At 37.5% G+C, this 22,658-nt stretch overlaps 1 protein-coding gene across 1 annotated transcript; it reads right to left on the bottom strand.

Annotated features, from left to right (window-relative positions):
• Positions 1-908: 908 nt before the first annotated feature.
• On the bottom strand, positions 909-20,958 carry LOC132184832 (conserved oligomeric Golgi complex subunit 3). The gene is made up of 25 exons (XM_059598605.2): positions 20,761-20,958; positions 20,266-20,429; positions 19,924-20,124; positions 19,792-19,836; positions 19,629-19,703; positions 19,441-19,536; positions 19,124-19,201; positions 17,574-17,659; positions 17,345-17,411; positions 17,136-17,198; positions 16,908-17,009; positions 16,589-16,693; positions 16,355-16,447; positions 15,545-15,633; positions 10,271-10,490; positions 9,304-9,390; positions 7,924-8,040; positions 7,783-7,815; positions 7,412-7,498; positions 7,256-7,318; positions 6,313-6,429; positions 5,581-5,673; positions 2,087-2,212; positions 1,670-1,770; positions 909-1,286 (listed from the first exon to the last, which is right to left on the bottom strand). Exons 2-25 carry the CDS (start codon positions 20,353-20,355, stop codon positions 1,154-1,156), a joined length of 2,367 nt encoding a protein of 788 aa, XP_059454588.2. The 5' UTR covers positions 20,356-20,429; positions 20,761-20,958; the 3' UTR covers positions 909-1,153.
• Positions 20,959-22,658: the final 1,700 nt, after the last annotated feature.

The following is a 22,658-nucleotide window of genomic DNA, read 5'->3' as shown; positions in this document are numbered from 1 at the left end:
CACCTTCTCAAGGAGGGTTCCCCCTAAACCTGCCATAAGGTAGGTCGGATGGGGGAGTGGCCTGCTTTACTTTTCCATCCCCGCAGGGCCACAACTGCCTCCACAGGATGGGAGAAGATGGTCGCAAAGATAGGAGAGTTCTTCTCGGAGGAGGGTGGCTTGCTTCACTTTCCCATCCTCACATCTGCCTCCACTGGATGGGAGGAGATGGTTGCAAAGATATGAGAGTTCTTTGCAAACCACATTTGCAAGAGTGAAGGAAGTCACCGCTGAATCCCTACCACCACACGTTCAAAAGAGATTTTCTCTCATCATCACATTCCTTTTCCTTTTTGTGATTTTTTTTAAGAGATACTGATATACCAAGAATATACACGTGACAACATTTTGTGTGACTTTTCGTACATGACAAAAATCCTATTAGTTTTAAAAATAAAAAATCCCATTAGGTTGGGATTGGCACACAAAATGATTATTCCACTAAAAAAAAAAAACAAAAACTTTTATTGAAAATGAAAAAATGTGAAATAAAATAGCCTCGGAATAGTCATGAAAAATGGCTATTCTAAATACATACTTTAATACCAAGGCTACTTACATAAGCATTCTGGCTTCTTTTTTTTTTTTTTTTTTTTTTTAATGGAATAACCATTTGGCGTACCAAACATAACCGTTAAAGAGAAATACATGGACAATGCCTAATTGCATGAAGGCAAGAGGCAGATACATTTAAATGCATGTCCCTCAGTAGCTATTTTTGCAGCAAATCGTACCAAACATACCCTTATCCTATTGAGTTTCATATTGGTAGATTGGTATGTCAACATAACTGTATGCCAGTTAAACAGAAGAATTAGTTTTTCCTTTTCTATTAAAATTATATTTACTATTTTGAAGGCCTTGACATAAAATGTGAATAGACTCAAAGCAGTCGAATTTAATCAGATTCCATCATGCGAGTATTATCAAAAGCAACATTGGCTATAAGGAGTTAACTATTTTGATGGAGATAATGAACATTTTAATTTCCTATAAACCTATCAACAACGTCAAGAATCCATAGTGGCGAACCTAATGCCCCGCTGTATGTCAAGATCATCTGATTGATGGAAGATTTGGCATTAAGTAATTCAACAGGCGTTGCAAGTTTACCTTACAGGAGATTATCAAGTTGTGCTTGCAGATCCTGTATAGACACCATATTGATGATGTTTTGTATCTCTTCAGGGGAGTATTCTGCTTTTAACATGGATTGTACCTGTACATGGGCTTCCACGATGTTTGTCCTGTATTCACCCAAATAAAAGGGGGGAAAAGCGTTAGATTATGATAAGTTGTTCAATTCAATTGAACAGAATCAAAGATACAAAATTGGACGGTCATATTTCATGGATTAATAAATAAATAGTCAAATGATGCTTATGGTACATATTTTATTCACCCGAAGATATGTATAAAAAGAATGCAATTACAATGATTATAGGATTTAATCATATGTGGGTATCTTCCCAGATAGCCTTCCAGGATAATTTAAAAAAAAATAATAATAAAAATTTCATCATCCCTAATCAACTTCAGGTTGGGAGCAAATAATCGAAGCATATATATAGGGTTGACAGATGTTTAAAATAACCCAGGAAAGAACGACAACATGAATCAATAAACTTACTTTATTGGTTTGAAAAGTATTGTTCGTGTTGATGGGTTCTGCAGATAAAGCTTCATCTTTGCCATAACTGGCGGCAACTCTTGCTGTATAGCAGCGCTTACCTGTTCCAATAATACAGAATCAACACAAGTGAGCCTCGAACATCTTAAACATGACTTGGACAATGTCCATTTGGATACCAAACAAAATGACCCTGGAAATGAAACATGTTAGGCCAAATCCTTTCATTCGAGATCTATCACGTGCATGTACATGGTTGAAAAGAATTTATCATGCAACACTCTCACGTTTAATATAGTTTGCATTGGAAAAGAGAAAATGGGAAAACAATTTAGAGAATGTTCCTCGCTTACCTAAAATCAACAAATAGCTTTTTTTTATTGAGATGTCATAAATCAATAAAACTTCATGACATACCTTCTGAACAAGTTCAGCCACCTTATCTGGAGTAGCAAAAGCTTGATCCTTAAGCGGTTTGGCCATAACCGAATCTAGCTTTTGATTCTGATTGCCCGAGGATAGAGCAAATTTCACAGCTGTCACCTACAAAACAAATTGGTAACATTTACATTCTATATGAGAGATATTCTTTTTCATAAGCAATAAATGGAAAACAGGTTATAGGTCATATATGAGAGAATTTAAATGTCTGATGTTCGACTTATTACTAATTTTTTTTTTTTTTTTTTTTTTGATAAGTAATGTAGTATATATCAAAAAAGCGCAAAGCGCCTCTTAAGTACACAATAAAGTATACAAAGGAACCCAACCAAACACTCTAACAAACCAAAAACCCAGAAAAACCTCTAAGAAGACAAGAAAGTATACAAGGAACCCAACCAAACACCCAAGAAAAACCCTAGGGCACCTTAGGGGAAATCCTAGTGCACCTTAGGGGGAAAGGAAAAAGCATTTTTCAACCCCAAAAATCCCCGCTAATGCTGGCCCTTCACCGGAAAGATGGAGCAATCCAAATTTTTGAGCTCCCTCATCCCCTTAACCTTAGGAGCAGAAGCTTCAACCACGGGCTCCCTCTTATCAATGTCGGAAAAAAGGTCCCAAAGTTTTTTGTCTTCACCTCCCCAAGACAACCCCACAACGGGAGCGAGGTTCATCGCATCAAGCACCCTATCGGAATAACCCTCCCCTTCCACCAAAGTATCAACCACAACCTCGGCAAGCAGGAACTTGTTCTTATACAGCTGCTTTGCGACTTTTTCCTTCACCCTCCGGGTATACCACAGTTGGGACGTGAAAACAGAGGAATAAATGGGAGTACCACTCTCTGTCATGTGAAGAAAAGGAGGGCTAAGACTCCTACCCATCTCAGCCGCCCCATCGGAAAGGGTAGTCGAGAGAGAAGTGCAGACCTGAGACGAGAGGAAAGAGGCCGCAGCAGAGAAATGAAGACCCAGCTCATCCACCCCAAAGGTAGGCAAGACAGTAGAGCCTACATGAACCTCCATCGGCAAAGCGGGAGAGACTTCCGAAATAGGGCCCTTTCCCTTAGAAGACAAGGATGACTCCTTCAACACCATCGGAGAGGGAGAGACAGCTCTCGGACCAAAGAACCCACGATGAATCAAACCTTTCGCCGGAGAAGAAGGATGAACAACCTGAGTTTCCTCCCCCCCAGAAAAGGAACCTCCCTATTCCTGCAAAGAGGGCTCGCCGAAAGGTTCACCTCCCAAGGAACAGAGAAAGCCTCTTTGAGAACAGAAATACGCACCGAATCAGAAAGCTCCAAAAACACCGGCGCACCCAGGCGGGCTTCAGGCACTGAAGAAAAATAATCCTCCCAGTCCCTGCGCAAAGGACTCGCCAGTAAATCCTTCGCAGAAGGGACAGAAAAACCAGGATTCGACAATAGAGCAGCCCCCTGAGAAGACCCATCACTGGCAGACCCAGCATTCCCGCCCAGAACTCGCACCGAAGAGAGAGAGAACTCCGCCGGGGAAGACCCATCGCCAGAATCCAAACCCGTAACCTGCAAACTCAAAGAAGACCAAGCCAATGGCTCCAAAGCAGCTTCAGAGCCCAGAGGAAGCCCCAGAGAAGGCACCAAAAGCGATGCAACAGTAGAAAGAGGCTCCAAATGCAATGAATTCGAGACAAATTCTAGATACGAACCAACTCCGAACCCGGAACCGAGTTTTGACCCGACCCTGTTTCAAAGACCAATCCGGAAACGCAACCCAAAACAGAATTGGTTATGCCCAAAATACGGACCCTTTTCCTCCTGCGATTAGGCTCCGAGGCAACCCTAGCACGGACCCGGTCCAACTTACGTTGGATTTGCACTAGAAGCCTCAACAACCCACTAATACCGATCTTACCCTTCTTCTTCTTCCTCGAACTCACAGACCCAGCCGCCACCGCCAGAGTAGGCAAGCACTCCAACGCAGAGCAGTCCACGGTAGAACGCAACCCAAGACCGTCATACTCCGATTCACCTTGTAGTCTACTGCTCTCGCCTCTACTCCCGGAGTAGATCGAAGGACATCCACAAAAGACCTCCCGGAATCGACCTCCGAAGAAAGAGCATCCATGAGAAGCCCCACCAAAGATGGAACCCCATGCTCCGCCGTACCAGACAACTTGAACTGGGCCGCCAATAGTTGCCGAAGCTCTCCCGCAAAACGCCGCCAGCCCCTCACAAAGCGCCCCTCCGGAAGCCAAATGACTCCCTTGCGACCACCCTCAGCCAACACCGACACCTCCAAGAACCTTCCAGCCTTATTACCTCCCCCGTGGACCATCGTGGCCTTATCACCCTCACGGTAAGATTTGGCGATTTCTTCCTTCACCTGAGCCAGAATCGCCGCTTCCACCATATCCACCAACCACGACGAACACTGAATGCTTGCGAAAATATACCCCACGAATCCTTTTCTCCTTTCCTCCAGACAAAGGTTAGGACACCCAACCTTTGCCGAAAGGCAGAAGGTTTTAGCTTCAAAAGAGAAGCTGCATTCCATAACAAGCACGCCGAACCCTAGCGTGCAGCACCAGCCGTGCCACCGCTAGCAAATCTTATCCTGTTCAAAATTTCAAAATTTTGAACAGAGAGAACAGAGCATTTCTAATTAATCTCAATTCATGGAAATGCTTACTAATTATAATGGTTAGACAGTAAACTTGCACCTTAATATTAGAAATCATATAGTGGAACTGGTTTTTATGATACTTTTGTGCATAATTTGTAGACTTCTATGAAGTCATCTTAGAAGTACCCAAAAAAAAAAAAAAAAATGGAATTGAAGAGGGGCAAGGTGTTCTATTCCATAACAATGTAAATTTTCTCATGTCTTTCCTCAGGAATAAGACAAGTCACATCAGTTTTTTTTTTTTTTTTTTTTTTTTCTTTTGAAGTAAATTTTCTCACTTCTACTTCTTTGGATACACGCACATTAGATGGACCTTCCCCTATATCACAAGACACTTTGATTTTTAACTGCCTTCATACTTAATATTCAGTAGGGGTGGCATTCGTGTTCGCTTCAAGTCGTGTCAAAGCATAGGTGTAAGACTATATAGGTCAACCCTAACCCAACCTATTTAATTAAACAGGTCAGAGCCTTGAACTCAATCCTGCTAATTTCGTATCGAGTTCATGTCGAGTTCATAGATTGTATTAAAAATTGTCAACCCTAAGTATCGCGTGTTAGGTTCGAGTTGTGTAGAGGTATGGGTATAAGATTAATAAGTCAACCCTATCCGGACCCATTTAATTAAACGGGTCAAACTCTTCAACCATAATCTGCAAATTTTGTGTTGGGTTCTCATGTCGTGTCAAAAATGACCAGCCAAAATATCTAGGGTCTGGTCTCTCAATTTGCTAACTAGTGAAGTTTTCAGCATTATATTCTGAAGTCAGCTTAACAACATACCTAATGAGGAAATAGACAAACCTTGGTAACAAATGAAAGCATAGGATCCACAACTAGCTTAGTGACTGACATAATGAACTCCTCACAAGTTGCTTTTAGGCTTTTCTCAAGTTCCTGCAAATCAATGAGTACCCGCAACATTTTAGAGTTACTTGGAAGTAAGGAAAATAGCAACACAAAGAAATAGTTCCAACAAATATAACAGTATCAACCAAACATGAAATAAAAATGACAATCAGCCGTCCACAGAAATTCAGTTATTCTCTAAAAGCATTAGTTGGAGCAGTTGGTATTATAATTGAAAGAGAAACTAACCAATCACCATGGTCACATAAAATCATAAGTCAGTGATAGCATAGTCAATATCTACGGCACATAATAGGTAACCAACTGATAAATTAAAGATGCGCAAATTAATGGCACCAACAGGTTTCAGTAACCAAAGCTTTTGCAGAAAGTATAATCAGTATCACCATCAAGTGTAATAGTATATTAATTAAAAGCTAAAAGTCATCGCAAAGGATCAATGAAATTATAAATAGAAATCTAATTGAATGAGTTAAGAATATAAGTTCTATGTCTTCATTATGAAGTACACTTCAATGACCTTTGTTCTCAGGAACACAATTTATTCTCTTGCCTTCCAAACAAACCATGGGAGTGGAAGTACCACATGCCGTCAAAATGACAACCAAGAAATATGCTGTATAAACAACTAATATAAAGATTGTGTTGCAAGGCAAAATCACAAACCTTCTTGGCATCTATTTGACTTTCCAAAACTCGGGGAGACAAAGTCCTTGCCAACGAAGTTGATCTTGACCAGTCAAATAAAGAGGCTTGACCTCTAAGTATACGTCTTAAATGTTCCTGACAGTAGAATTAAACCAAAATAAGAATCCAGTGAAGTGAAAGGTAATAGAACTTCTCTAATTAGGAAAAAATCTGATCAAATGACAAACCTAAATGGTGGAAGAAATATTACCCAGAGAACTCTATGATCAAAAAGGTTCTGTTTCTTTTTCTTTTTCTTTTTCAACCTTTAATGCACCACATTTCAGAAAATAATCCTACAACACTTTGAAGGATGATTATTTAATACTTGCAACCTTTTTATGCCATCTCAGCTTAATTATTCTATGTAAATGTTACTTTAGGGAATTTAAGAGATTATTTTCTGGTATATTACCTCTGGAAAAAAGCATCCAAATGAAGACTGGAGACCAAACTATTAAGCTAAGAACTCAACCACTTTTTTCCCTTCTAATACATAAAAATCTATTCAAGAATCAACAGAATAGATTGCAGCGCCCTGCTGCAGCCTTTTTGATTTCTGTTTGACCTTTACAAAGTAAAAGTACTCAAAACTTGTAGAAGCTAAACAAAATGAAGAAAGTCCAGACCGGATTTGAGGTTCAATCCCAGTAGAACCAAATGACTTGAGTTTACTAATCCTCTAACAAATAACTCCAACACGCATAACGGACAAGAATCATGGAAGTCTAAGATCATCAAGTTAAATTATATTCCACAAGAACATGCAATTTATTCACAATGCAAAAATGGTAAAACAGGGAAGAAAAAAAAAGGCTTAACAGATGTAGTGCTCAAGCATGTGATTTATTCAGATGCAGATACAAAAAACACTATATTATGATCTCAACTAAAGGAGAGCTTTAGCCTCAGAGATACTTACCAGCAAATGGGAGAAATCAAGTTCCTTATGTGTAACTGAAAATTCAATATCAAAAGGTGCAATCTGGAAGACCACAAGTTATCAGTAATCCCTTAAATAATATTGTCTAATAGAATAACAACCAGGGAAACAAAAAGGAGAGAAAATAGAGATCACCTGCTCCCTTAAAATAAGCAGATACTTTATAAGGAAGAGCTGCCCATCCATTGGTGATGATCTCTTTACAATAAGTTTGCTTGCTTTCTGTAGCAGATAGCAGGAAGCACAAATTACAAAACTCATAGCAAACTGCTATACAAAACGTGGTTTTTTGTTGACCCGCTTGAATAAAAAATCATTAAAAGTAGGTCAACCTATGAAGGAAATAATCCCTTCTTTCCAAAGATAACACAGTAATTTAAGAACCACCTGATTTTCAACTGGTATGGATAACATCATAAATATTGTATGTTACATGGCACTAACGCACAAAGGACTTCCCAGTATTGCATTCTACAGAATAGATAATTGTTTCTTTCACTACTCACTTGGATAGATATGGAGCAAACTTCTACTGCTTCCTGATAAAAAAAAAAATCCAAAAAGCCAAATTTTAAACAAAATAAACAAGAAATGAAATCTAAAAGATGACTTGCATAGCAAAATTTACAATCCAAAGATTAAAATACCTGTGCTAAACCAGTGAAAACTGCTGCTTCTAAGCGGCGGTACAACTTTGAAAGACACGAAAGAGTTTTCTCCAGCGGTGGATACCAAGTTTTATATACATCAGGGTTTTCCTCAGCCTAAAATTTGATAAACAAGCAGGAATAAATATGCAAGAATGTTATTCAAGAAGGATTTAAGCTTTTATATCAGGGAGTTAAAAAGTGAATAGATGATCCACAAGTGGCATAGCACACATCTCTCCACTCGGACCACAACCAATAGAGAGAACGAGTAGCTTCAACCACATCTGCAAGTCTTAACATTCCTGCAAGTTGGACACCAGGTGTCCAACTTACATTGTCGTTCAGACTTCAGTGAATAAAGTGTGTGTGTGTGTACACACATTTCCACTCAAACCACAACCAACGGAGAGAATGATCATGACGTAGCGGAAGACTAAGGTAACTAATCAAATAGCATCGTCTTTGATACTGTAAGGAGAAGCGTCTTCGTCTTCTACCCAAAAAGATAAAAACAAGCCCGCAGGCTAAAAGAAAGATATAACTCAGCAAAGTATTTGAGAGAGAATTATCTGATTTGATAATAATTCAATTAGTTTCTATTTTACATAATAAGCTAGCCTATTTATAGAAGAGAAATACTTGTAGAGAAAGTAAACCTACTTCTAGTAGACAAAGTAAATCTAATCCTAATAGAGAAAGTAAATCTAATCTTAGTAGGAAAGTAAACATAATCCTAGTAATAATAGTAAACCTAATCCTAATAAGAAAAGGAAAATAATTAAAGCAAATTTAACCCTAATAAGAAAATAAAGTCCTAATAAAATAAAAATAAAATCCTAATATAAAAATTGACACTCAGCGGAAATCGTGACAATTTTTTCATTTTGTACTTTCATTGCCTAAGAACGGATAAAATTCTGATCAAGTAGCGTTGCTCCAATATTATTGTTGATATTTTCTTTATTTTCATTTTTACCGAAAATAAAGGTAAATATCGTCTTACATCAGATCAGCTTCAACCACATCTGTAGGTCTAACAATCCTGCAAGTTGGACATCAGCAGGTGTCCAACTTACGCCGTAGTTCAGACTTCAGTGAACGAAGTATATATATATATATGTGTGTGTGTGTGTGTGTGTGTGTGTGTTTGTAGGTTGTCAGTAGGCCATATTACATGCAGAAATTTTTCCCAAGGTAATGGTAGGAGAAATAAATGAAAGTTAAAACTATTAGATTAGATCCTCCAAATTAGTAAGGAGTCGCATATTGATATGCAGTACAACAGAACTACACAAATGAATCTTTACCAAGCAACATAAGTATTAAAGTCACATTTCTTAGTATAAGCTAAAACAGGAGGCAGTGTAACGCACATACAGCAGAAGTTTCTGAATTATTCTCAATAGATTGTTCCAGCTTCGCAGGGTAATCCAAGTCTTCATCAGAAGGCATATAGTTCGCTATCTACATAAGAAGCAACAAGATCTTAGTATAGCAGCTACCTCACAGTGCCCCAATCATTTGTTTTTTTTTTTTTTTTTTTTTTTGGGGGGGGGGGGGCAACTCTGGAGAGGTTTTAGCCTTTTGGGCATTTCACAAAAAAAAAAAAAAAAAATTGGAAGTCACAATCATCCAGTGACATGGCAACTTCAGAAAACTAATACCATCATTCTGGTCCCTCCACAAGCACATTTATGGTTTCTAGACATGTAGTCTGCAAACTCATTCATACATAGTAGCATAGCATTGTGATTCTCTTTGTAATCAATCTTGAGTCAGTAATTTACCAGGCTGAAAACAAAGAAAAATGTATTTTTCTAAAATACATCAAAGAGGTCAACAGTTTTCAGTTTACCATAATGATCATACAGGAAGGAATCAAGTTTCCCATTTCCATTTGTTCCCCCAACAATAGCCTCAAAAAATGGCATCTCAATGGTCTAACATGATCCTCGTACTTAGTTAAATGAAAAGACTACTCATTTTTAGTACCACATCATAGTAGAAGTTTTTTTTTTTTTACAAGTAATTGGCCCCGATGGGAGGGAGAATGGGAGATTCGAACTAGTAATCCCCACTTCATCAGGCGTGGTTCCAACCGATTTAACTATCCCTAGGGGTTTATAGTATATCTACTTATAGTAAAAAATAAAACAAGAAAATAAATGGATAAATGAAGCATATCTACTTTCTTCTACTTCATAGTAATAGAAAATAAATGCACCAAAATCAGTGAACAAGCTTTGAAACCCAGTCAACGAGGAATATTTTGAAATTTTTTTAAAAATGGCAGGTGTATACATTGAAGAATTAATATGAACAACAAATGAAGAATTAAAAGCACCTCATCACTAATATGTGTTCGAGCACGAAAAGTCAACCTCTCATGAACATCCGCTAGAATTCTTTGTAATGTAGGGCGTAGCCCAGCTAACGATTCACTCCGCCTATTTAGTTGTTCTCCCAAAACTTCAACTGTGAGGATATCAACAAGTTCACACAGAAAATCGATATTTGTTTCATGAATAAGTTTTGGGCGGAGTGTATCATACAAATATGTAGACCTGCAGAATCAGTTGTCATTGTCATAAGAATTTCATATAACCTTATGATAAGAATAAACAAACAAAATCTTCATTGAATACCTTCGACATCAAACAAAAAGCTCGAGAGTACAGAAATCATTAATGGAATTTCTAAGGGGAAAAAATAAAAGAATTTTACATGCCAGAAAACTTTCCAAAGGTTATCTAACACTTCAATTCTCAGGGACAAATTAGGAAGAAAGAACATATATATAAAGGTGATCACCCTTGAACACATGAAAGGCCAAAAAGAAAAAGAAAAAAAGAAGTGGGTTTGGTTGGTAAAGTTTTTGAAAAGAGTTTTCCAAAACGTTGCCGAACAAACCTAGAAAATTATGGGTCGGTTTGGTACAGTTTAGAGCAGTGCTTTGGGTTTTGAAAAAGGTAAAAATTAAAAATTCATTTGGTGGGGGCCACATTTGAAAAAAGTTTTGCAAATGGTGTCCACAAATGAAAATTCGTTTGGTAAAATTTTGATAAGTGTTTTTGAAAACTAAAAAATTCAAGAATATTCCCCCAAAATAAAAATAAAAACTTGCAATTTACACTCTAGGGTTGTGCAGCCACCAGTGTTAGTGCCAAACAGCACTAGCGGCCGCCGTGGGCCACCGAATCGGGAAACTACTGCTGGCCACTGAGAGTTCCTGGCAGCCGCCGAAAGGCCACCTGAACTTCTTGGTGGTCGCCACAGGCCCCCGAAAGCTCCTGGCCGGTTTTATTTTTTAGAAGTATCTTATGAAAAAAGGTGTTGTGTTTTCTAAAAAGGGTTTTGTGCATTGTTTTGAAATGTGTGTATTGGGTGGGAGTGACATTTGAAAATCTGTTTGGATAATTGATATTTAATAAGAGTTTTCGGCGTTTGAGAAGCGAACAAATTTTTTTAAAGGGGGTAATAGACCCTCTATTTCCTGGTTTCCATGAAAACCCAAAATTTAAAATGTACAAGGATTACTTGATGGTCTCCCTTATTAGTATTGAACTCCAAGGGCGAGTTCCCCAAATAAACAACTACCTATAACTTCTCTAGACTTCCCAATCAAAACATGAGTTTTCCTTTATGGCATCACCCCTCATAGAACAACTAAAGTTAAACATCCACAATGAGCACAAATCCCAAAAATATCTAACTAGGGGTGGCTTCTACATGGATTGACTTACAGCATTGACTTACAGCATAACACAAGGGAAGCACAAACTAGCCTCTATAATCATCTTATAAAGGCATACCCTCTAACACAATCTCGAGATTCGGAAGGATGTTGCACCTTTACAGTACACCAAAACTAGCAAGGTATCCCTGCAATAACACACACTTTTATAAAGAAAAAGGGAGGGAAACAGCTTTTCAAATCATTGCACAATGGCAATCATATGTCCACTCCAACACAGCAAGTATCACAGAACAGGTATTGCCTACTGGACCCAAAAGGAGAGTGATCAAAGATCCTTCACAACCAAGATAGTGTAAATGGATGCTCAGTTTCCTGGTGTGACCCAAAGAAAGCTTCCTAAGCTGTGCTCATCATTTTCTAGTCCTCCTTGACGGTGGTGACTTTCAAAGGGGTATTAGGTACTCTAAATTTGAAAACATGTGGCTTAAGTCTGAGGGTTTTGTGGATAGGGTGAAAAAAGTGGGACTCCTACCCACTTTCATGGCTTTCCAAGCTTCATTGTGACCCACAAGCTCAAGGCTTGGAAAATTGATTTAAATAAATGGAATGAGGAATTGTTTAGCAATGTAGGGAGGAAGAAATATCCTTCTAGAAAAGCTATATGCTTTTGATATCATTGAAGAAGGGACCTTTAGGTAATGAGGAGAGAATGAAAAAGGCAGAAGCATTGAATGAGTTAGAGCATTCCACCCTCTTGGAGGAAGTGAGTTGGAGGAAGAAATATAGCGCTTCATGGTTGAGTGAGGGTGACAAATGTACGCAATTTTATCATAAGATAGCCAACTCAAATAGAATAAGGAACTTCATTGGCTCCTTGTTGATTGGTGACTCCATTTCTACCAACCATTTGGAGATCAGCAAGAATAATATACAGTATTACAAAAAAAAAAAAAAAATTGGCCTTTGTTGGATGGCCTTTCTTTTGACTCCATTAGTTAGGCTAAAGCTAATTGGTTGGAGAGAGAATTCGAGGAAGGTGAGGCGTTGGAGATAGTGAAAGCTATGAATGGTGACAAGGCAATGGATCCTAACAATTTCTCCATGGCTTTCTTCCAAGCTTGCTAGAGTGTATTAAAAGAAAACATTATGGTCTTTTGTGAATTCAATTCTAAAGGTAAGTTTGAAAGAAGTTTGCATGCAACGTTCATCGCCCTCATCCTGAAGATTCCAAGGGCTACTGATCCCAAAGACTTTCACCCCATTAGTCTGGTGAGTGGTATTTACAAAATTATTACTAAGATTCTAGTAAACAGGCTAAAGACAGTGTTGGGAAAGATTATCTCCAAGTCGTAGAATGCTTTCATCCAAGGTAGGCAGATCCTAGATCCTGGCTATTATTGCCCACAAGTGCCTTGATAGTAGAATAAAATCTGGGAAGTCGGGTGTTCAAGGCAAATTGGACTTAGAAAAAGCTTATGATCATGTCAATTGGGGTTTTCTGTTCTGGCGGGTGGGGTAGTTACCCGTAAGAGTTTGATTAACGGTGAGGATTGTTGTACAGTATGTGTTTGCGACGTGCAATTAATCTAAGTAAAATTCTCCTACGTTATAAAAAAAAAAAAAAAAAAAAAAAAAAAAATTGGGATTTTCTGTTGCACATTGTTAGAAGAGTTAGGGTTTGAGTCATTAGGGTTTTGGGGTATTTTAGTCTTTATGGTATTTCCCTAATCCTATATAATAGGATGCCTGTATTAGGTTAACATAAGTTGAATAATATAATAGCCTCCGCCTTTTGTGTCTAAACCGTTCATACAAACTATAACATGGTATCAGAGCTTGTTTCAATTCTTGGGTAGTTTAGTTTTCAACTTGGTGGCTGCACTACCCGTGTGGGTGGCAGTACCTTCAAAGAGCTCCGTAGAGCTGTTTTGTTCTTGTTTTAGGGTGACCGAAACTCCTTCCGATGAAAAAAATATATATATATTTTGTTTGTTTTTGATGTTCTGTGATGCTGGCCGGATGGTTCTGTGGTGGTTTTCTGTCTTGTCTGAAGTGGCCGGAGTATTCTGTGGTGGCCGGAAAAGTTGCAGCGGCCATCGGAAAAAAATATATATATATTCCGACGATTTGATGTTTTTGGTGTTGAAACGTTACTATGTGGCCCTCTATTGATTCTGTAGTTGCTGTTGTTGAAGTAGTCGGAGTGTTCTGTCTTCTCCGGCGAGTTCCGGCGATACTCCAGCAAAGGTCCGGCAAGCCTCCAGTGACTGTTTCTGTTCTGTTTTTCAGTTTTTTTCTTGTGTTTTTAGGTACTGCCGGCCAGTTCTGTGTGTTTCTGGCCAGTTTTGAAGCCCCGACAAAGTTCCAGCGTATTTCCAGCGAAGCTCCAGCGAATTTTGTTTTTTTTTTTGTTTTTCCAGTATCTGTTCTCCGGCGAATCTTGTTGGTTAATCATGTGAAAATTTGTTGTTTATTTGTTGTTTGTGATTGATGTATCCGACCGGCCTTGGATTCTCCGACGAGAACCGATCAAGTGATCGTTGCATCCGACCGGCCTTGGTGTTTTACGGCGAGAACCAATCCCAAGATCGATGTATCCGACCAGCCTTGGATTCTCCGGCGAGAACCGATCAAGTGATCGTTGCATCCGACTGGCCTTGGTTTTTTTGGCGAGAACCGATCAAATGGTTGTTCAAGTTACCAACGAGTTTTCGACCGGCGTTGAAGTTTTATTTAATTAACTTGTGTGGTCCAAGTAGTTCCAGCTTGAGGGGGAGTGTTAGAATATGTTTTCTAGTTGTTTTTCGTTTGCTTGTATCTTCCAAGCTGGATTCATATGATGTATATGCTCCAGCTTGAGGGGGAGTGTTAGAAGAGTTAGGGTTTGAGTCATTAGGGTTTTGGGGGTATTTTAGTCTTTATGGTATTTCCCTAATCCTATATAATAGGATGCCTGTATTAGGTTAACATAAGTTGAATAATATAATAGCCTCCGCCTTTTGTGTCTAAACCGTTCATACAAACTATAACACACATATTGAGGATGAGCAGATTTGGGGGGAAATGGTGTTTATGAATAACTCATTGTATTTCCTCGGAGCATTTTTTGGTCTTGGTGCACAACACTCCCACTGGTTTTTTTAGTAGTTCCTATGGCCTAAGACTAGGGAACCCTCTATCTCCCTTGCATTTGCCATTGTGATGAAGGCTTTGGGGAAAATATGATTTATGCTACTATGAGTGGGAGTCTTGTATGCATGTTGGTGGACTAATGATAGCACTCAAAGTGCTGCTGCGTGGAAGATGGTATCTTCTTGTCTTTTATGGTGTATTTGGAGGAAAATAAATGATAGGGGATTTGAAGATCGCGGGAGGATAATAGAGAAGCTAAAGTCTTTTTTCTTCAATACTCTTTATTTGTAGACAGCTGCTCATATTTCTCCTTTGGTCCTAAGTTTTCATGATTTTCGTCTTCTTTTTTCTTCTAGCTATATGTTTTCTCTTGTATATTTCCTGAATACTTGAGGGCGCCTTACATTTTTAATGATAACTCGATTTCTTAAAAAAATAAAAATAAAATAAAAGAAGAAGAAGAAGAACCTTACATTCTATTGTACACATTGTACAGACATTGACAAAAGAAGCTTCTACTTTTCCCCCATAAACCTAATCTTATAAAGGGAAATTTTTTTTCCATAGAGTTTTGTCCATCTTTGGCACAAGAAAGGTGAAGTTTTTTCTTCTGCCGAACTTGGGGGAACTACTTTCCACTCATTGCTATGCAATTTGGCATAGGTTTAAAACACTAACCTAGGCCATTTCATGTTAACCTCAATAGAATAGAAAATAAAATGATAGGAAAAGAAAAGGGGAAAAAAGAAAGAAAAATTAGGCTATAAAAAAGCAGGCATGAAAACTCACAGAGGATCTATCAATGCAGCCAAACTTGAAACATCCTCCGAAGAAGATGGGAAAAAATGACCAAACAGTTGGTGCTCAAGCTGACAGACCTGCAATTTATATCAGTGTCAATCAAAGTGTCCCAAAGAAAAGGAAAGGGGTCTAACGAACAAGTATGGTTATTGATAAATGAAAGAAATAAGAAAGCAAAGAAATTAAAAAGAAAATATTGAAGTGTAGCAAGGAACTCCAATCTAATTGTCACTCAATGGTAACCTTGCTGCACCTTTTCATGGGGGCTCGCATTCATTATGGAATAAAGGGTGAAAACTTGTGGGAACCAGGTTCATCTGACTTGATGAAGGTTACTCCCTTTTGCCCCCATAAAAAATGTGAATGAGTCTTCTTATTATTTCTTAATAAGTGCATACAGACAAGAAAATCATATGAGAATTGTCCATTCCATATACACAGCCCGAAGTCACAAAAACCAAATATTGCTTCAACTTTAGCTTAAGAAGAGTCAAATCAACTGCATAGATGGACCGAAAATAAAATAACAATATAATATAAATATGAGATTCATTGCTAAAAATCCAGTCCCTGAAGAAAATTCATAAGCATTCACCCATCTAAAATATGCAAAAACTCCGTCCAACCAAGATTTGAGTACAACCACTAAACTTTAAGGCCTGAGACACCAATGAATAATAGAATTAGCGAAGGAACCATATTTGAAAAATGCAATTCTTAGTATTCACTTTAATCAACAAAGACATATGGGATTGACTACAACCTCTATTTTTATTAGTTTATCATAATCAACCCTACCTGCATTAGATATGCGCATCCTGATCTAGTTAATGATGGCAATGCCTCTTTCTTCGCAAATTCAGCTATCCGTTGATGCACAATGCCCCTAACCTGGATAGAATAAGACCAAAGGAACATATGATTAAAACAGGAAAACAAAAAATAAAAATAAAATAAAATAAAAAAGATTAAAAGCAACGGACCAATGAAATAATAAAGATTATTTTCCAAAACAACCAATCATCAGCTCACCAAGGAAAGCCGTTGTTCACAATATAATCTATGGCATTCAGCAAGAAGTTGAACATATTCTTTCCTAGATGATCTGCTTTCAATTTCCTCTAGCACTGGCTTAAGCTGCAAAAATATAATGTCTTAAGTTGCCTCTACAGGAAAAAAGATCAAGTTATAGGACACATCTGATTCCCACATCAGAGAGATCCCAGTAAGAATTTAAAAAGAACTGTGCATTTTCTAATGCCATGACTCCACTCACTGCCATAGTGGGTAATCTGTAATAAATCTGCTGTTCGAATAGCAGCTTTATTTTGAACCCAAAGAAAATGGTTACCTCACTCGCTGCTGCTTTGAAACGAACATATATAACAGATGCCTCAACACCTTCAGAAACAGTTGCTTTGCTGCTGCCGCTAGATCTGATTGCTGCCTGGACCTGTCAAAGGAAATGACTATATCACTGAGTCTTGAGCCCTCTGCAAACTACCTACATATCTCTATATATGTGTGTGTGTGTGTGCACAGGCGTGTGTTACAATTATTCAAGTGCATATGACTTTACCTGAGAAAAAGCACTTTTGAGAACAGAAAGTACATGAGATCGTATCATGCCCAAAGCTCGAGACTGTCAAACATGAAAATTTCAAGATTATTGTACATCAAAACAAATCATACTAGAAGAAGTTTCACACAATAGTAAAGGATGGAAATTGTTAGTTTTCTCCCAATCAATCACCTTATAAAATATTAACATCAGAATCACTTGTGTACCTGAAGTTGTCGGAACTTGAGCAAGTAAACACTGGATTCTGCATATTGTGGATTGCTTTCAACATACCTAAAATACACAGAGTACAAATAATGATGAGTTCCAATTTTTCGTTACCTACAAATACTAATAATTCTCAGGCCCAACAACAAACTTGCATTGTTTTTAACTGAGTAATGTCAGAATCAAAGAATTACTGAAAAATATTTACTTTGAAAATCATCCACTTACAAAATGCAATCATCAAGCCGCTTGAGCAGTGGGAGAAAGTTCTCATTTCCAACATTCATATTTGGAGAATAAAAATTGGATGAGATCTGCACATAGTGCAATACATTATTGCAAATTGCTATTTTATGCAGCATAACTTTTATGTAATCTCTACATAAGACAAATAACCAAGATTGTAAAATAGCTCTATCTGAACAGAGTATGTAAAGTTTATGTGTTTACCATACATACAGATAAATACAACCCATCCAGCCATAAGAGGTTCAACCCACAACCTCACCCTCTAACCCTTCTTTATGAAAAGTGGAGAAGCCATTTGGTTCAACTAAACTTCAAATGATGATATTCAATTTACTTCAAGCTTGATTGATACTAAAAGAAAACAAATACTACATAAAAAAATGATATACTCAGAATCTGTTATGCTAAAAACGCCTACAAAATAGAGACAGTGAAATAGATTGTTCAAAATGATATTAACATTAGAAACAGACCAAAACTAACCAAGAGAGGAAGACATTTTTAACAAATTAAGTTGTTCAGCATTACCAGTTGAGGCTAACAAAAACTACATCATTTTACAGATGATCACAACTACCAATAAATGCTCACAACAGGGTTAGTGACATTAGCAATATTCAAAAATTAATGGTCAGTTAGACTATATGATTTTACAGGTGATCACGGCTACGAATAATACTCAGTTAAAAAAATAGGGTTAGGGATGTTATTGATATTGAGATTAAGTCAGTCAGCAATAACAAGTGAGGCTAACAAACACTACATGATATAACTCAATCCATGTCAGCTAAAAGAACAAGGTTAGGGATGTCAGCGATGTTCAAAATTAAAGATGACTAATGCTATATACCAAGTCCTAAACAATCACAACTAGATATAAATAAAAACATCCTGAATAAGTGTAAAAACTAAAAGCCAAACTTCTTACAACTAGATATAAATAAAAACATCCTGTCAATCAAGTCTTTCCAATAAGAATGCAGCTTAAAACAATGGTCAACCAAAAGAGCATAACCTTAGATCAAGCACTAACTTCACATATACTCTTTCACAAGAATTGAACCTTCATCACCTCAGAACTCCTTGCAAGAAGAAAACCTCAAAGGACGCCATACTTAATTTAAACGATGTTATACTTAGTTTAAATGAACAAAACCTTCTAGAATTTCTTTGACACACAATTTTTGCTAATAAATAGATAATTAATGAAGATGATGCTTTCATAATTGATATTGTATGCCAGCAGCTACTACATATCTTGCCACAGAAGATACATGAATGACCAACCTAATTTGGAGATAACTCAAGAATCCAACATTTAGAGTAGTGTTTTTCTTTTAACCTTGTAGAAGTTTGGATAAGCTAGAGTGACTTTTATAAGAAGGAAGCAGCTAGTTGCTATATATCAAAATAATGTTCCAAATCTTTTCCCATTACTTCAGTAATGTTATCTATCGTGGGTCTCTTCAACTAACCAAAAAAAATCAAAACAAACTGAAAATCTTGTTAAGATTGCATTCAAACCTTACATTCTCTAATTCCTCAAAGTACTTGAGCTTACTGTGAAGTGCTTCTGCAAATTCAATCAGTCTTTGCTTCTCTATTACCTGCAACAAGAGCAGAAAAGTGAGACAACAAGTCAACTATATTAAACAAAGGTTACTGCCTCCAGTAGTTCAAATTCAATCAGTATTTGCTCATGTTTTTTGTTGAACCTCCAGAGGGTGCAGCAACACTATCAAAAAATTTGTAAACTTATGAAGTGAAATTTAGATTTAATCAAGCCAACACTCTAGGCAAGTTAAACATCAAACAAGAAAGTACAGGAAATGGGAGAAAAACATACCAGCCGGTCACACGCATCATGAAGAGTTTTTGTCTTTGTAGCTACTGCTTGATGCTCCAACTGTAGTCCATCAAAGAAGTGTAAAGTGTCATCCACCTGCACAAAAGGGAACTCAGGCATCTTTAAAATCCAAATCCAAACGGAAGAATTACAGCTTAGGAATCCAATAGATGTCAAAATAGACTAACCTGACCAAGTAAACCATCACACGTCTGTATGCGCTCTGTTAAAGAGTTTACATACTGTTGATATTTCTCCTCTGTCTAAGGAAAGAAAAGAATGAGGTGAAATAAGCAGTTATTCATACATCCTATGCAGAAAAATATGCTACAATGAGAAATTGCCACTAACCTCTGACTTCATTGCCGATTCAAGATCATTAAACCACTTGTAAAACTACAACATAAAGGGAAGGCAATGAATCAAACCAAAAGCTTTAGATGAACGCCTCATTTATCATGGAACCAAACGATAATCTGATACCTGGTTTGTATTGACCAAGAATGGTTGAATAGTAGGAGCAGAATCTCGAACAGAGCTGTCCTTAACGGAAACAGAGACGGACAAGGCGTTATCCGGGTGAGATACATGATCTTGAGCCAGATTGAGCGGAAAAGGCCGCTCCGCAACCGCATGATATAGTGCTACGATTGCCGCTTGTTGATGCTCCGTCAGAGGAGCATTCTGCACCGGCAAAGCAAAATCAAACGAGGAAGCGGTTTCGATCACAAAAATGCACGGATCGAAATTTAGCAAAGCAAGATTTCAAATTCAAATATGAATATCATGAAGCAAGAAAGTGCAATTCTATTATAAAGCAGATACCTGCTCCCAAGTAGAGGCGAAGTTGTAGCCTTTAGAAATGGCTCCTGATTTCGGAAGCGTAGGAGGAGGGCTTGGTTTCGTGCTTGCCATTTGCGCTCGGATCTGGCTTAGAGCATCCGCATCAAACTAGCCATTTCTAGCTTTTGTCAAAAATTTAACAAAATCTGCAAAAAACCCCATTTATCAAACTAGCCATCAAATGTTAAATATAACATTTGATTGAATTCATCGAACTGCATGTGATTGAATTTAGAAATCATTGAGATCCATAACATTGACTGCACTAGTAATTGTACAAAATGAGGACATGCATCGATAAAGCATTGAAAGATTGATCACAGCAAGCGCAAGAAACAGGTCGATCCAAACTTGTACGCACACTTTCTCTCCCAACACAACAACCCCACAAAAGTAAAACTTACTCGAAACAAACATACAAAACAAACCCATATTTCCCATTTCCAAACCGAGTAAAAACAAACAAAAAAACCGAACCTGCAATTGGCATCCGAGGGCGGATCAGCATCCGAGGGCTGATCGCGTAGAAGTTCCCCACGAGGTCGTTTTAGATAGCAGCCCCGAGCCCAGCAAACCCACTCAACGACAACAATTAACACTCAACGGAGACTGTTAGATCTGAGAGAGAGCGTTGAGCATTGACATTATTAGAGCAAGAGCAAGAGAGAGAGAGAGGGAGAAAGGGGCGGCGTGAGTTTTTTTTCCCTGAGCAAATGAGAGCTCCAAAACGATGCCGTTTTGGTGTTTAACACCAAAACTGCATCGTTTTGGATGTTTATTATATATTTAATTAATATAAAATATTTAATATATATTTAAATTATTATATATAAATAAAGGCAGGTGTAACATGTCACTCAAACTCGGTAATTTTGTGTCGGGTTTGCAGGTTGTGTCAAAATTGTTAGCCTTAAATTGTGATTATAAAATAAGGAGTTTCATAGTTATTAAAGTAGTTTGGTTTTACAATAAAAAATAATATTTAATTAAAGTAAAAAAATATATAGAGAGTTTGCTATTTAGTAGTCTTAAAAAGTGACTAGCTATATCTAATAAAGTGCATTTTGAAAGTTAAATTTAATTAAATTTTGCCTAACTTGATGTGGATGCTCTTATGTGCTGAAGTGTTCAGATGTTAAAAAGTTGAAGGGTTCAGATGTTTTGTTAAAAAATTGAAGGATCCAGATTTATTTTAATTGAAACGTTATCTTTTAACTTTGAAGCAAACGTTTGCTGTGGTTTAATTTTTGACGCGGTTTAAGCCATTAGGGGTAGGGGAATGTCTCTTTTCAACAACTCAGGAATGAGGAAAAGAAAAATCTCTGAATTAGCAGCTTCATCTCCAATCTTATTCAATAGCTTCTCTACGACCTCTGTTGTTGAAGTCACTCACGCTAACAGCATATTCATCGCAAATCTTTTATCTGCATAATCATCTTCAAGTCTTTCCTCTTCACTTTTTATTGTTGAGGAACTAAATATCTGCAACGGTCATAAGTCAATTGAGAAAGGAAAATCCCCAACCAACAATGTTAACATTCCTTCTACGTAAACAACTTCCATGTATTGAAGATTACAATATTAATTTACAACGGTTATGTGACCCAATGTTTTTTATAAATACTCCATCATGTAAATTGATTATCATCAAGCAATACACACATAATTTCTTCTCATTCATATCTTAGTAATTATGTTTAGTTTTTCTCATGGTATCAGAGTGTAGCATTGATTATGAGTGAATGAAAAAACTATGTTTAGTCTTGTTTTTTTTCATACCTACTGCACGTTATTGCTTTTCTAGGATCTACGTTGCTTTTTCTTAGTTGTCATGCTTAACTTGGGTAGATTTCATTTCACATTTAGCTTGATTTCTCCTATAGATAAGATGTAAATGCCGTATGGCAAACCAATCAAGGAAAATAACATTTGCTTAAGGAGGCCCGATCCCCTCAAAGTGATCAATTGGAGGTTCGATCCCCTTGAAGTGGTCGATTTATCCCTTTAATTTCTATATTTTCTTAGTTTTAACCAATAGAAATCCTTGGATTCCTATCATTTGGTATCAGAGCAATTCGATTTTCTTGGAAATTTTAATTTTTTTTGCGTTTTTCCCTTGTTCCTTCTCTGTTTAACCGATTCATCAAAAATAAAAAATCTGTAGTTTTTTGACCGTGGGTTGCAGTAGCTGGTCCTCGTAGAGCTGTTGTGGCTGCGCAAGGTGCGATCCCGTACTTCACAGCGTCGTGCGGTGGAAACCATTTCAGTGTTGAGGTGTGCGGCCGTTGGAGGTGTGTGGTGCTGCCATTTGGCTGTGCGATTTGGCTACCTTGAAGAAGAAGAAGCTTGTTTGGCTGCAAGGATTCTTATCTAAT

The sequence above is a fragment of the Corylus avellana genome, chromosome 7 (assembly GCF_965113065.1).
Source record: "Corylus avellana chromosome 7, dhCorAvel1.hap1.2, whole genome shotgun sequence".
Taxonomy (NCBI): domain Eukaryota; kingdom Viridiplantae; phylum Streptophyta; class Magnoliopsida; order Fagales; family Betulaceae; genus Corylus; species Corylus avellana.
This window is presented reverse-complemented; position numbering and strand designations above follow the sequence as displayed.